This window comes from Taudactylus pleione, unplaced genomic scaffold (assembly GCF_031769625.1).
Source record: "Taudactylus pleione unplaced genomic scaffold, aTauple2 ptg000095l, whole genome shotgun sequence".
Taxonomy (NCBI): domain Eukaryota; kingdom Metazoa; phylum Chordata; class Amphibia; order Anura; family Myobatrachidae; genus Taudactylus; species Taudactylus pleione.
In genome coordinates, this window is record NW_028284497.1 from 26,782,823 (window position 1) to 26,797,936 (window position 15,114).

Sequence of the window (15,114 nt, forward strand, 5' to 3'; positions counted from 1 at the left end):
GAGCTGGCGGTCACTATGCCAACGCTGAAATCCCGATGCCGGAATCCAGGAGGGCATGTGCCCGAACACGGTAAGTCCGGGGAGTCTGTCCTGTTAGCCGTAGGGGGGGGAGGTTAGCCTTCGGTTTTATTGGGGGGGAGGTTAGGGTTAGGCACCGCTAGGGTGAGGGATAGGGTCAGGCAACACTGGGGGGTGGTTAGGTTAAGGCAAGAAGGAGGGGGACTTAGGTTCATGAACTAACGGGGAGGGTTAGGGTGCGGGGTGGGGAGGTTTAGGCTACAAGATGGAAGGGATTGCGTTAGGGGGGAGGGTAAGTATACTTACCCGAACCCTGTCGGGATACCAACCACCGGGATGCCACTGTCGGTATTGTGACAGGAGGCATCCTGATAGCTGGCATTACATACCCATTCCCTTAATACAGTTCATGGACACTAGAAAAATCCACTCTTAAAAAACATCTCCTGGACAAGCTACTACAAGTTTAGAAGCAGGTCCCTATTTAATTACGAGTGATATGCTTGTAATCCCTCGTTACTAATATTAATTGATGCCAAACAGCTCCTGTCATTTTTCAAACAAAGCTTTTAAAGTGACAGTTAGGAGCTGATTGGTTGGAGCACCATTTAAGATTAGTAACAAGTGATAACAAGCATATCACTCATTATTAAATATCACTCGTTATTAAAATCTCGGGGGTCTATTTACTAAGCAGTGTTAGGCGACAGAGTGAAAAGTGTTAAGAAAGTGAGAAGGTGCCAGCCAATCAGCTCCCAACTGTCACCTCACAGGCTGTGTTTGGGAGCTGATTGGCTGGCACCTTATCACTTTCTTATCACTTTTCTCTCTGTCTCCTAACACTGCTTAGTAAATAGACCCCTCAGTCTGAAGGTGGTGTTATCTAGTGACGCGATGCATTCTGCTGCTTAGTACATACGGGGAATGCGGTAAAAACTGCATTTTCTGGGTTTTTACCGCATTTTTGCCGTTAGTACATCTCCCCCTTAATATGAAACATGACATTTAGGAGTTGATTGGTTGGTACTTTATCTCTCTCCGCATTATCTCTCTCCAAGCTTTGATGAATCTACTCCTACATTAGCACAAAAAAAGATAGTCTCTGGGATTTAATTTGGGCTCCTTACCCTTACTAACCTTTCCTAACCAAGACCCAAATTGTGTCTATGAATTCGCTACATTTCCCCTAAAAACACAAAAGCTGTGAAGCAAGCCTGGATCACATTTTTATGAATAATGTTCCTGTTTTTTAAATGACTTAACATTAAAGTATTATTTGTAGTGGACTAGAATAGAATAATATTATTAACACATGGTTGATACTTTGCTAGTCAGGTTTAAAGATCCACCCTATTTGGTTTTGTAAAAGTAGTTTGGTTCATGACTCAGATCATGATGACCCCTAAACTAGAATGCAGATAACACAGGCTAGCTGATAAGTGCTAAATGCACATATGATCACAGTCCAAAAGGCACATTTATTACAGTGTAGATACACCTGGAGCTGTATTTGTGTGTCTGTGAGCAAGTGTTAAATAAATAATCTTTTCAACTTCTTTGAATGCACTTTATGAAGTTTTGAAAAGAATGTTACCTTGTTAAGTAATAAATAATACTATCTGGACATATCCTCATTTGTCACGGCATGAGTTAAATAAGAACTCAACAAAGATTTGTATGAACTTGAAAAAAAGGAGGAGAGAAGGAGTAACCATGTAAACCATAAACCATGACATGTTCTCTTAGGATACATGTGATTTCAGAGCTCTTTCCTGAGCAGTTGTTAAGCATAAAGTCTAGCAAGTAAGGAAGGAGCCTGTAAGAGAGTGAGGCAGTGCACAGCATTTATTCTGGGATCTGCTGGCATGGAGCTCATTCAGCAGTTGTTAACCGTTCTGGGACTTCTTGTATGTCTGCGATTCACCCTGAAATGTTTGGGATTTTCAAAGTACCTGTTCCCGCGTCTTTGGGGTGCAGTGCCACCAACTTTCTTTCAGTCAATGGGAGAATGGGCAGGTAATGTAACTGGTCATATATGTATATATATCATTATATCATCTAACCCTTTTTTCCCCCAACTACAGTACTTAGAGATACATACACACACACACATATATATATATATATATATATATATATATATATATATATATATATATACATATATATATATATATATGCTCCAAAGGTACATGTTATGCAGCTTATTAATTTTTCATCAACCCTGTCGCTTTAATTAATAGATCTATGTACATTCTACATTCAGAGAAGAATAAACCACATGTGCCGTATAGTAAAGTTTTGTTAAATGTATTTATCTAGCAACGCTATAAGGTGAAAAGTTCAATATACTGCATTTTTTTTAACCCATTTATGTTTTATTAAATAGGAGTCTGTAGAGATGCAGAGTTAACCCACTTTAGCATTAGAATTTATGTTTAAGCAGTATAATAAATATTTGTGCGAGCTCAAAACTAATGATAGTGGTACTTGTTTGATAATTGAAATTAAGTGCGAAGGGAAATTATCCGTTAGTAAAATGGAAGAGATTCTGAATGTTGGGAGCAAACCATAAAGAAAGGAGTAACTTTGCACCTGGAACAAACAATTTTTTCACTCCAAGAGGTGCAAATACTGTACTATATATATATATATTATTGTTTGGTGTTTTTTTTGCATGCACGGTAAATACCAGCTGCAAGGAGCTCGAAAGTGCTGGCAGCTTTATTTTTTTTACACTGTAATTTATATTTGAGCCATACTCACAAATCTACATCTCACTGCACATTTTAAATCTCCCTCATCTGCATTTCAACACGGTTTTACCAAAGTTGCTCCTTTCTTTTGATCTGCTGAATCAGCCTCACTGTGCACTTTATTCAATGTAGTCTTAAGCCGCATACACACTAGATGATGTGTGTATGCGGCAACATCATCAGCGGCGTGCCCATCGGGGGTGCCGGCATCGGCAAGTGTATACACACTTGCAGATGCTGACCAGCATGGCATTGCTCACGATATCCCCAGATTGGGCTGCATGTACAGATGACTGGGGATATCGTTAACGACCCGCGGGAGAGCGCATCATTGGTCGTTTGGACCACCCATACTAGACGATATGAATGATATATTGTTGAACGATATCGTTATTGTTCATATCATTCAGTATTATAGTCTAGTGTGTATGACCCATAAGGGTTCCAGAAGCCCTGGGCTGCCATATAAGGGTTCCAGAAGGCCTAGGCTACCATATGCTGACCTTCTCTCCTGGAATGTCCAGGAGACTCACAATTTTTTTGTGTAACCCACTGTACCCCTGGAAGAATGGGTGGATCTCACTGATCCCACCCACTTCCTAGTGCAGGATGGGGAGTATAATGACAGGAATTGCAGTCCAGTGGGGAGGGGCAGAGACAAAATGAGGAGCTTTATTGAGAATTACTTAATTTTATCCGCACTCTTTCTTCTAAGACCTGTAATTTGTGGGACTCTGCGATGATTGGGGTGGGGCTCAATGACACAAAGCACCCAGTCCTGATCCCTCAGTGGCTAACTTCTCCTAGAGAGGAGTTCACACAGTCAGCAAGTATGCATTGTCTCCCCTCTGCATACACACAACCTCTATGCATGTTTGTGGAGAGTAAAGGAGAGTTTGGGAGGTTCAGGGAAGACTCTAAAGATAATCACATTCAGCTCTCCAGCTGACCCATTTGGAGCTGTAGCACGATGTGCATAAGGCAGTGGTTCCCAAACTGGGTGCCTCAGGGCACTTGCATGGGTGCCTCAGGGTGCTGGTCCAGTACCAAGTAAAATGATTTTTAGTCAGTGTGATAGGCAAAACCAGTGCTAATGGCTGCTAATCAAAAAACTTATGGACAATAAGAAGCGCAGCCCTGCCAACTACCACATAACTGAAACTAAGGGTGCTATATAATCACAATTTAATTAAAATTTTTGCTGAATTTCTCGATAACAAACTCTTGGTCCACGAGTGACGTGGGAAAATACTAAGGGCCAAATGTAATAGGTAGTCAGTTTTAGTAACAGTACAAACTCGCACTTTCTCGCACTTTTAAAAAGTGCGAGTTTGTACTGAAACTCGCAAATTCAATAGCCTGCGAACTATTCAGCTTGAGGCTACTGCATTTGCGAGTGCAGGCGAGTTTAGGTCTTTGTAAACTGACACCTTTTAATGCGAGTAGCATTAAAAGGTGCGAGTTTTAGAGAAGCCATCACAGATCAGTGAGATCCGTGATGGCTTCTGTGTGTGTTAAAAAAACAAAACGTGCACCCCCTCCCCCCAAAAACATAACCAGCCCCGGGCTTTATAAAGCCTGTTCTGGTTGTAAAAATACAGGGGCCAAAATGCGTAGGGGGCCCCTGTATATTAAGAACCAGCACAGGGCTTTGTTGAGCTGGTCCTGGTTCTGGAAAATCAGGAGACAAAACGAGTAGGGGTCCCCTGAAAATTCCAGAACCAGCACCGAACTCTTTCTAGCAGGGGGATAATGCCACAGCCAGGGAAAACCTTTCACCGGTTTCCCCGGCCAAAGCATTATCCCTGACTGCTAGTCAGTCCAGGCCGGGGATCCCTGGGGAGTTGAGGACCCCCCCAATAAAGGGGTCCCCCTCTCCAGGGCACCCCAGGCCTAGACTGCTAGCCTGGGGCTATCCCCGGCACCCTAGGGCGGTGGGTGTCGGGTTGATAGTGTAAAGTGTAAAGTGTAAAATTAAAGTTTCCATATTGTCTTTGGTTGTAGAACCACAAGTACCAGCAAGCCTCTCCTGCATGCTGGTATTTGGAGAACCACAAATACCAGCATGCGGGGCATTACGGGCCCGCTGGCACTTGTAGTTCCACAACTAAAGAAATACTTAAATAAACAAACATACACCGTGAAAGTATAATTTTAATGCCAGCATAGAATGAGTAGGTCATTCCATTCCCTGACTGCCGCCATCAGCCTAAAGTTTGATCAGGCGCTGGAAAACGTTCTACTAATATTTGATAAGGACTGAGGAAAACAATTGTTTACATTCTAACATTCCATTGTTTCACGTCACTTGCGGGAGGGTGGGGGGCGGGCATGTGCAACCTCTTGGTTATTAGCAGTGCTGAATCTGTACAGGCCTCAGGGGTAGTGGTATTCCATCCACCACAGACTGATTTTAAAAACCTCTGCTGCATCACCTCTTACCCTATTCTCAACCAGTGTAAACCACACTGTTACCAAAACCATAATAGTATATTCATTTATAGTAAATATAGGAAAGTTGGTAGCAACCATTAAATCATCAAAAGAATAACATTAATCAGCAACAACAACCGTAGGAATATGTACTTCAGATAGAACACAGTTATTTAAGATAGCAAGTAAACAGTTATAGAAGTTGAATTAGAACAATCTCACAAGTGAATAGGACATAGAAAAAGCAATAGTAGAGAATGCATGGCAATATCAATAATAATCAGTCATAATCGATGTTTGGCAATGTTTGAAATCACCATCAGACAAAAGAACTCGCCAATATATGTGAAACATCTCTGGCAAAGATATTCACAAGGTAATATTCATGTTTAGCATGAATCTTCACTATTGGATGCAATTTATACCAATACAATACTCAGTGCCTGATTCAGAGCCGGACGCTCTGACAGAGCGCTCGCTCTGAATCAGGGCCGGCCTTCTTGCTTTTTAGAGCGGCCTCCTGGCCGCTCGCATAACTGTGGGTGACCACCCACAGCTATAGTGAGCAGCCAGGGAGATGGTCGCGATGGTCAAGACCATTGCGACCATCGGCCTTGCGACGAGACCCTTGTGGTAGGGTCTTGTTGCCGCAAGCCCCAGAGAGATTTCGGCTCTCATAGAGATGAAATCTCTCCCACTGACATCACTCGTGGGGCCGCCCCCAAACGGAGGCGTTCACATGGGAACGCCTCCGTTTGGGCAGCCACTCCCCTGGCCCGCCCACCAAAGGGGGGCATGCTGTCACTCAACATCGACAGCACGCCCCCTTTGGTACGAGACCCGGGTCTCGCGCATGCACACGATGGAGCCGGCTCCATCGTGCCCATGCGCACTGGGCCACCATCGACCCGCTTGCGAGCGCATAGCGCTGGCGAGCGGGTCTGAATCAGGCCCTCAGTTCTCTAGCAGGGAGCTTATACCAGACATATGCACTGATATACTCTGAATGCATCTTGAATAGGTTTGAAATGCACTAATTTAATCTGAAAGCAGCTTGAAAATGTAGCAAGCACTGTTAGGGGTAAATCTACTAAAGTGAGAGTTATTAGAAGTGGAGATGTTGCCCATAGCAACCAATCAGATTCTAGCTATTATCTTCTAGAAGGTGCTAGTTAAGCTTTAAGTACAATCTGATTGGTTGCTATGGGCAACATCTCCACTTCTAAAAACTCTCACTTTAATAAATTTACCCCTTAGAGTATAATCTGTCAGTCACACTACTACTCTAGTCCTCTATAGCAGCTGTGGCCAACAGGGCTGTAGCTAGGGTAGTGCGGCCGGTGCCATCGCACAGGGCACCACAGGTCAGGGGGCGCTGTTTGGGCCTGTCAAATTTCTGTTTATTATCATTCTCACTTGTAGCTTCCTCTTATTTCATCCCCAGCAGCTCCTGGCATCCTCTATCTCTTCCCTGGCCCTTCCCCATGAGGACATTCCCCTTTTTTGGGTGCATTATGTCCCTTTGAAAAATTAGGGGGGCACCAATGCACTTTCTGGCACAGGGCACCAAAAAGTCTAGTTACGGCTCTGGTGGCCAACCTGTGTCTCTTGAGCCACATGCGGCTCTTCCGTTGTTCTGATGCCGCTCCCCTGCCTGCCTCCTCTGATAGGCGCACAGCTGTTCAGAGGAGGCACGTCCTTTGATACAGCAGTCTGCTCCACTCAGGAGGCATGTTTGGGCGATGTCATACCTCCCAACATGACCCTCTCCAGGAGGGACACAATGCTCTGGTCCTGGACTACCCTGGTAATTTATGATTGGTGGCGGCTCCAGAGGTGGGGCTGCCGCACAGTCCAAAATTAAAATAGGTGAGTCCCAGCCAGTGGTGTTTGACAGTGTGTGAAATGACAGTTGGTGTGGCTCCCCTATTTCAATTTTTAACTGTGCTGCAGCCCCACCTCTTATTAGGGAAGTCCAGGACCAGAGCATTGTGTACCTCCTGGAGAGGGTCATGTTGGGAGGTATGCGATGTGGTGATGTCACGCTGCAAACAGGAGGCAGAGCTCAACTAGTGACTGAACCTGCAGCCAGGAGAAGGACACGGTTGCAGACGCCGGAGCCTACCTACGTGACAGTCAGTCGTAACAGGGTAAAAGCTGTGGGGGGGTTTCATATTTATCTGTGACATGTGGGGGCTGGAGTGGCCCGTGTAGTGGGAGGGAGTGTGGGGGAAGGTGGCTGGACTGGAGTGGCCCGTGGAGAGAGGGGGGCTGAAGTAGCACATGAGGGTCTGCTGGAGTGACATATCAGGGGCTGGAGTGACACATGAGTGGCTGTTGGAGTGACAAATGGGGGGCTGAAGTGACACATGAGAGGCTGCTGAAGTGATGCATGGACAGGCTGGAGTGACATCTGGGGGAGTTGGATAGTATTATGTGGATCTGTTTTTTTTTCTAATGTATTTTATGTGAATGTGGCTTTTTCAGTGTATTTTCTGTGGATCTGGCTTGTTCCAGTGTATTTTATGTGGATCTGGCTTGTTCCAGTGTATTTTATGTGGATCTGGCTTTTTCAGTGTTTTATTATATTGTTCTGGCTTTTTCTTTCCCTTTTATTAGTTACTTCCACGATGGTTGTGTGCAATGACTTTTACATGGTTCTACAAAAATCATAACAGGGGCGTGACCTAGATGACCCCTCCCTTTTTGCACATGCACCTTCTGCGTGCGCATGATCTTGGCTCTTTGATATACAGGTACCTACAGATATTTTTGGACTCTTTGCCTCTGACTGGTTGACCACCCCTGCTCTATAGCAATAGATGGCTAAGCAGAGTTCTCTTTAGTACTTAAAGGACGGGATGTACTAAAGGGAAAATGTGGTCAAAAATCCAAAATCTACAGTTTTCGGAGTTTTGGACGCATTTCCCGTATATATCTAGCTCTGGAATGTGTTCTATGGTTGGTGTTGCCCAATAGAAGTCTATGGGCATCTTTTCACAATGTGAACTGAGAGAGATCCAATCAGATACCTCCCAGTGTCCCCCGTGGTGTATGCTTTACGCGACGCATGTGCAGAAGGACCCCATGGTCATAAATCCGGATGTCCAATCATCGCATGGGACAGCTCTTATCAGAAGAGCTGTCCTTTGAAATTTTAAACGCAATTCTACAGTAGGTACATACCAGCATTATTAATGCCGATATGTACCCGACAAGTGGTGGGATTTCCAGAAACCAAAATGCGATGCGTAGTACATCCCACCCAAAGTCTCCCAAACACAATATTGGGGTCAGAATTGTAATAGTCTTCCTTAACCTGCTTAAAGGCTCTTTCCTTGTTGTTCATCTGCCTGGATGAGCCTGCACTGGCTCTCTCTGTAGGGATCCACGCTAGCTCCACACAGCTGTTTGTGGCCCTGCAGCTTGCTCTGCCCAGCAATACACTCAGCACTGCAGCAGAAACAGGAGTGCTCCTCAGCGGCATCCATGCATTGGCCCCGCACCCAGGCAGGACTGACTCTGGATGTGCCATCAGCCTCCTGTCTCTGCAGCTCCAGGGACACAATTTGGCACCAAAGCTGTCCCTTTTATACCCTCTGCCAGTCCACATATATATGTGGTGTTGGTGCGGGCACAGATAAGCTGGGTTTAGGTCGTACCTTACAGGTGGGACAACAGCTTCAGTTCATCTTTCTCCTTCTCTGGCAATGACTCCATGAACTTATCCATCTCAGGTTGTAGCAAAGAGGCTGGTCCCATACACACAGCAAAATTGACATAAAGTGACAGCCTTGATAAATAGAATAATCTGGTATATTTATTAAAGGGGGTGTAAGAGGATCTAACTATAAATCACAATGAATACAGCTCCACTTTAGTAGCAGAGTTACAGATGTGTCCTCATATGCCTAGCCTCAATATGTAGCATACAGCTACTGTTGTAGTATTAGAATATTCACAGAGTTACAACAATAATGTTCTTATGTTTTGGAGATGAAAAAATAAACAGTTGCAACAAAGCATAACAGTCTAACATGACAAAACTCCTAACATGTGTGCCACTGCTTCCCATGGGCAACACTGCGTGCACCACCCACTACTTTGGTGATGCACGTGCGGCTACTGCGCACACAATTCACAAACACAGAAAATAATTTTTTTTTTTGGCTTGGACTGGAGTGTACTTTGGGGGTTTCAGCACCCTTTAACGGTCAAGCCAGCCGGCCCTTTACTTATGACACAGGCGCACGCTTGGCACTACTTTGTTGATGCACGTGCGGCTACTGCGCACACAATTCACAAACACAGAAAATATTTTTTTTTTTGGTTTGGACTGGAGTGTACTTTGGGGGTTACAGCACCCTTTAACGGTCAAGCCAGCTGGCCCTTTACTTATGACACAGGCGCACGCTTGGCACTACTTTGTTGATGGACGTGCGGCTACTGCGCACACAATTCACAAACACACAAAAAATATTATTTTTTTAGCACTTGGGGGGAACACCCCTGATGGACAGAGCACCCCCTGGACAACACTACAGCACCCCTTTAGGACTGGGACACTGCACAGGACTTTGGAGTGGACACAGCCCCTATGGAGAACTGACTGCACAACACAGTCCAGCCAGCCCCTATGGACTTTGAAGTAGTGGACACAGCCCCTATTAACAACAGCAGCACAGCACAACACAGCCAGCCCCTATGGACTTTGAAGTAGTGGACAACAGCAGCACAGCACAGCACAGCACAACACTACTCTGCACTACACTACACTACACTACACAGCCCAGCCAGCCCTAACTCACACCCTCCCTCTTCACTGTCCACAGCCGAGTGAGAAAATGGCGCCGACGCGGGTACCTTATATAGGATCCAAAACCTGCGAGACTCGGAAGGCGGGATGATGACGTTTTGCCTCGATTTCAGATCCGAGTCAGGCGGGAAAAGTCGAGCCTGACTCGGATCGGCCTCGGATCGGGGGGGCTCGGGGGGGTTCGGATTTCAGAAATCCGAACCCGCTCACCCCTAGTATTAATATTACCAACTGATTTAAAGCATAGAATGCAGTTTTTCAAAGATATGCTACACAGATGTGTTACAGTACTTCTCAATATATAACTTTAAATTAGGGGTGTGCACTGGCCACTTTTCGTGTTTTGAGTTTTGGTTTTGGATCTTTCTTCGTGTTTTGGATCTGGATTGATTTTGCCAAAACCACCCTTCCAGGTTTTGAGTTTTGGATCTGTATTTTTTTGAGAAAAAAGAATAAAAACATCTAAAATCACAGAATTTGTTTTTTTTTGTTCCTATGCTATTATTAACCACAATAACATTAATTTCCAATCATTTCCAGTCTATTCTGAACACCTCACACCTCACAATATTATTTTTAGGCCAAAATGGTTGCATCGAGTTAGCAGGATGACTATGCTAAGCGACACAAGTGGGCGGCACAAACGTGTGGCCCATCTAGGAGTGACACTGCAGTGGCAGACAGGATGGCAGTTTGCAAAACTAGGCCCCAAAAGCGGTAACTTATCGCGTCGCGCATCGACTGCTGCTGCTGAGCACACAGGACGGGACTCAGGAGAGAGATGGGCGCCGCCGAAGCTGATAGGATGCTGTTCGTGGGGAACTTAGATCCCAGGGCCACCGAGGAGATCCTGTTCGAGCTGTTTCTGCAGGCTAGTCCTGCAATTAACGTTAAAATTCCAAAGGACAAGGATGGAAAGTCGAAACAATTTGCTTTTGTCAATTTCAAACATGGGGAGTCTGTTCCCTATGGAATGAGTTTGTTAAATGGAATCAAACTCTTTGGGAGGCTGCTGAAAATTCAATTCAGATCAGGAAGCAGCCACAGCTCCGCAGAAGCAAATAGCGCAGCCTACTCACCTCAGGGAATTCGCAGTTTTACTGGAAACAGTCCATCAACACATGACCACAGGCATGATGGCAATGGGGAGTTCACAAAATACTCTGAACTTTCACCTCCTGTTCCAAATTATCAGAGATCTTACTCTTCTCCGGACAATCTTCAAAGACAAGCAATGATGAATAACTTCTATAGGTCGGAAACCCCTCATGGATCCAGCACAGCAATGATGGCCCAACCCAGTTACTCGCCATCACATTATTCGCCTCACCAAAGTCGGTACAGTCACGGATCCGATCATTCTCCCCCACACAGATATGATTCTTCTTCCAGCCACCAATCCAGTAGAAGCCATAGCTCTCATCCTTATCAAAAATAGAGTTACCACAGTAGCATAGACGCATACTACAGAGGAAGTCAGGAGGAGCACTATCATGGCACTGATGGCTGGAGTCCAAACAGAGAAAAGAGCCTAGGTGGCATTCATCTCGCCACTAATCTGTCACGGTCACGTCTACTTTTTACTGGATCTCTGTTTGGCCAGAAGTCTCTCTTCTTTTCTACGCAAAAAAAAAATCCTTTCCTTGAGCTGTTAGGTATCCTCTAAAGGACCAGAGAATAAAGCTGCAAAATATTATTCTAGTATTATGGGCAGATGGTTATATTCTCACATTTATTTTTTTATGGTTCACATTGTAGGGGTTTTAAAAAAGGTTTTGTTATTTTTTAAATTATTCAATGCAAGAAAATACTTTTTAACTGAAAACTTAATGTAAAGAGAAAAATATACCCTGTTTTAAAAGAACAGCACATGTCCTATTCTCCAGCAAATGACGAAAAGTTATATTAAATTAAATCTACAACTACACGCATTAAAGGCATGCTATATGTGAGCTGAAAGGGCCTCACCAGTTCCTAGTGAATGGATGTGCTGAATGTAGGTTGCACCCACACATTCACTACGGGTGTAGTAGGTATTACCGGTGGCCGCATGGCCAGCGATTGAAATCACGACAGCGGAAGCCCGGCAAAAGTGAAGATCCCGATCTCTAATTATGGTAAGTATCGCTAACCTAATTCCCCCCCCTAACCCTCCCTTAGGGGTGCCTAACCCTAACCTCCCCCCGAAGTGCCTAACCCTAACCCCCCTCTAAGTGCCTAAACCTAACACCCCCTTCCCTGCAGCCTAAACCTAGGTCTCCCGGGGGGTGCCTAACCCTAACCTCCCCCGAGGGTGCCTAACCCCCTCTTCCCCTAGCCTAAACTTAACCCTCCTGGGGGGGCTGCCTAACCCTAAGTCCCCACGAGAGCCCCTAACCAAACCCTCCCCCCCTGCTGCTGTCCGCGACCAACTTACCATCATTCGGTAAGCCGGGTGTCAGCCTCACGGCGTAGGTCTAATGACAGGCGTCGGGATTTTGACGCCTGTCATTAGTACTTTGCCGGTATTAGACAGTCGGCTTCCTGACTACATCCTTTCACTACCTGTATTGCGCATAGGTATTTGATCCACCTTAGTGCTTACACAATATGAGCGATCTAATCCAAATATCTGCCCAAATCACTAATCAAAGGACAGCAGTCGGTGAAATGTTGACCTAAAAAATTATTTGTATGAGTGTACCCCTACAGCAGACAGGGCAGCCCCTGTAAAAATTATTTGTATGAGCGTACCCCTACAGCAGACAGGGCACCCCCTGTAAAAATTATTTGTATGAGCGTACCCCTACAGCAGACAGGGCAGCCCCTGTAATAAATATTTGTATGAGCATACCCCTACAGCAGACTGGGCAGCCCCTGTAATAAATATTTGTATGAGTGTACCCCTACAGCAGACAGGGCAGCCCCTGTAATAAATATTTGTATGAGTGCACCCCTACAGCAGACAGGGCAGCCCCTAGACAACAAAGCACTACAGCCAGCCAGCCCCTATGGACAGGACAACAGTAGCCAGCCAATATATGGACAAGAACCACAGTACCCAGCCAACCCCTATATATATGGACAACAGTAGCCAGCTAGCCAGCCCAGCTTTTCACACTGGGGGTGAGCAAAGAGAGCACCCCTGAAAGACAGAGCACCCCCTGGACAACACAGCCCTACAGCCAGCCAGCTCCTATGGACCGGACAACAGTAGCCAGCCAGTCCCTATGTATTGTATATGGACAACAGTAGCCAGCCAGCCCCTATGGTCAGCAACAGCTTCTAGCTCCCTCCCTCCCTCTTCACAGTAGCCAGCCAGCAGTACTTTATTATTTTTTATTTTAATAACTAACAGTCTAACACATAACATTGAGCTCCCAGCTCCCTAACTCTGCACACTCCACAGCCGGAATGAAAAATGGTGGCGATCACGGGACTCGTGTGGGTTCGGAATTTGGAAATCCGAACCCACTCATCCCTTCCTTAAATGAATAATCCTTAAAAATTGTGTTAGTATTTCAGCCAAACAAATGTGGTTTTGCTGTAACCCTATAGACCTATTGCACAATAATTCCTACAGACCTAACTTTGCAGCTGAACTTGTGATAGTAATTAGACTAGAGCCTAGAACACTGGATTCTCAAATAGATGGTGTCCCCGGGATCGCTATAGACCTATGTGTGGCGGTTCAAATCACGACGCCGGAAGACCGGCCGCAGTGAAGATCCAAAAAGGTAAGTAAACTACTATTTTTTTTTGTTTTCTTTGAAGTAAACTACTATACCTAACCCTAACCCTCCACGCAGCCTAAACCTAACCCTCCGGGGGGGGTGCCTAACCCTAACCTCCCCCAGGGGGTGCCTAACCCTAACCCCCCCTTCCTCTAGCATAACCATAACCCTCCCAAGGGGGTGCCTAACCCTAAGTCCCCCCCGGGAGACCCTAACCTAACCCTTCCTCCCCGCGGCTGTCTGTGCCCGCCGCCCTGCTTACCTTTGTTCGGTATGCCAGGTGTCGGGCTCCCGGCGTAGGGATAATGATAGGAGTCAGGATTTCGACACCTATCATTAGTCCCCTGTCGGGATTGCACAGTCGGGAAGCCGGCGGTTGGCATTTCGACCATCGGCTTCCTAGCTGCATACCGGTGTCCCCTAACCTAATAGTCCTGCACACTTGTTGTAAGTTGTAGCCTTTAGGATGGCATGAATGGTGACAGCATGAGCAGCTAGGGGTGTCTTTAAATGTGAAAAATAATAAAGCTGAACCTGCATTCAAAATAAGAAAGAAATATATTTGCACCTCTTGCAGTATTTTGTTCAGGACCAAATTTTCTTAATATTTTTGGCTATTCTAAATGAGGCCCTATAGGTCTATAAATACTAATGTTACCCGCTGATTTAAAGCTTAGAATGCACTTCTGTAATCTTTATCAACCAGGAAAGAACTGTGAGCCTGATTCAGAGATGTACAAAATGCAGATTTCTACGCAGAACGAGTAAATATTTGCTATTGCGCATGCGTCAAAGTCGCACTGCGCATGTGCTGCACTTGTCTTGCATTTCCATAGGCACAGAGAACCCATTAGCAAAGTGAGTGACAGGTAGTCAGTGTTTGAGAGAGGTAACGGGGGGGTGGATAGCAAAACGCAGGTGTGTCTTACCGTTTAAACACCATTATATGGATATGGACGTGCATAAAAACCAATGCTGTTTGGAATTCTCATTTGCTAGGTAATCATATATTTGCACCAGGCATCTATTATAGAAAAACCAATGCTGTTTGGAATTCTCATTTGCTAGGTATACTGTCTTTAATGAATATCTGTAAACTCCAGAGTAACTTTAAATTTAATTATCTAGTCAGATCTTATCTCCTAGCTTCATGGGATGCTGTTTTGGCTCTGCTTGTTTGTTTTAGAATTTTATGACTTGTATCTGATGTGGGTGAGGGTATTGAGGGTGGGTGTAATCAGTGACTACACATGTTTTGCTTAACTATATAATCAGTAGGTTACAAGGCTTTAGGCTTGTACTAGGCTGCTAGGTTTTATTTCAAAGTGGGTTTTTTTCTAAGTGGGACTACATGTACAGCATAACTTAAAGAGTTAGT

General features: G+C 45.2%; 1 protein-coding gene and 1 pseudogene across 1 annotated transcript in view; both read left to right on the forward strand.

Annotated features, from left to right (window-relative positions):
* The first annotated feature begins 1,803 nt into the window (after window positions 1–1,803).
* HSD17B3 (hydroxysteroid 17-beta dehydrogenase 3) overlaps window positions 1,804–15,114 on the forward strand; it is a 95,480-nt gene continuing 82,169 nt past the window's right edge. The window contains exon 1 of the mRNA XM_088470278.1: window positions 1,804–2,034. Coding sequence (XP_088326404.1) covers window positions 1,884–2,034 — 151 coding nt within the window. The 5' untranslated portion in view covers window positions 1,804–1,883. The remainder of the gene's footprint in view (window positions 2,035–15,114) is intronic.
* LOC148526694 (RNA-binding protein 7 pseudogene) lies at window positions 10,805–11,580 on the forward strand (annotated as a pseudogene).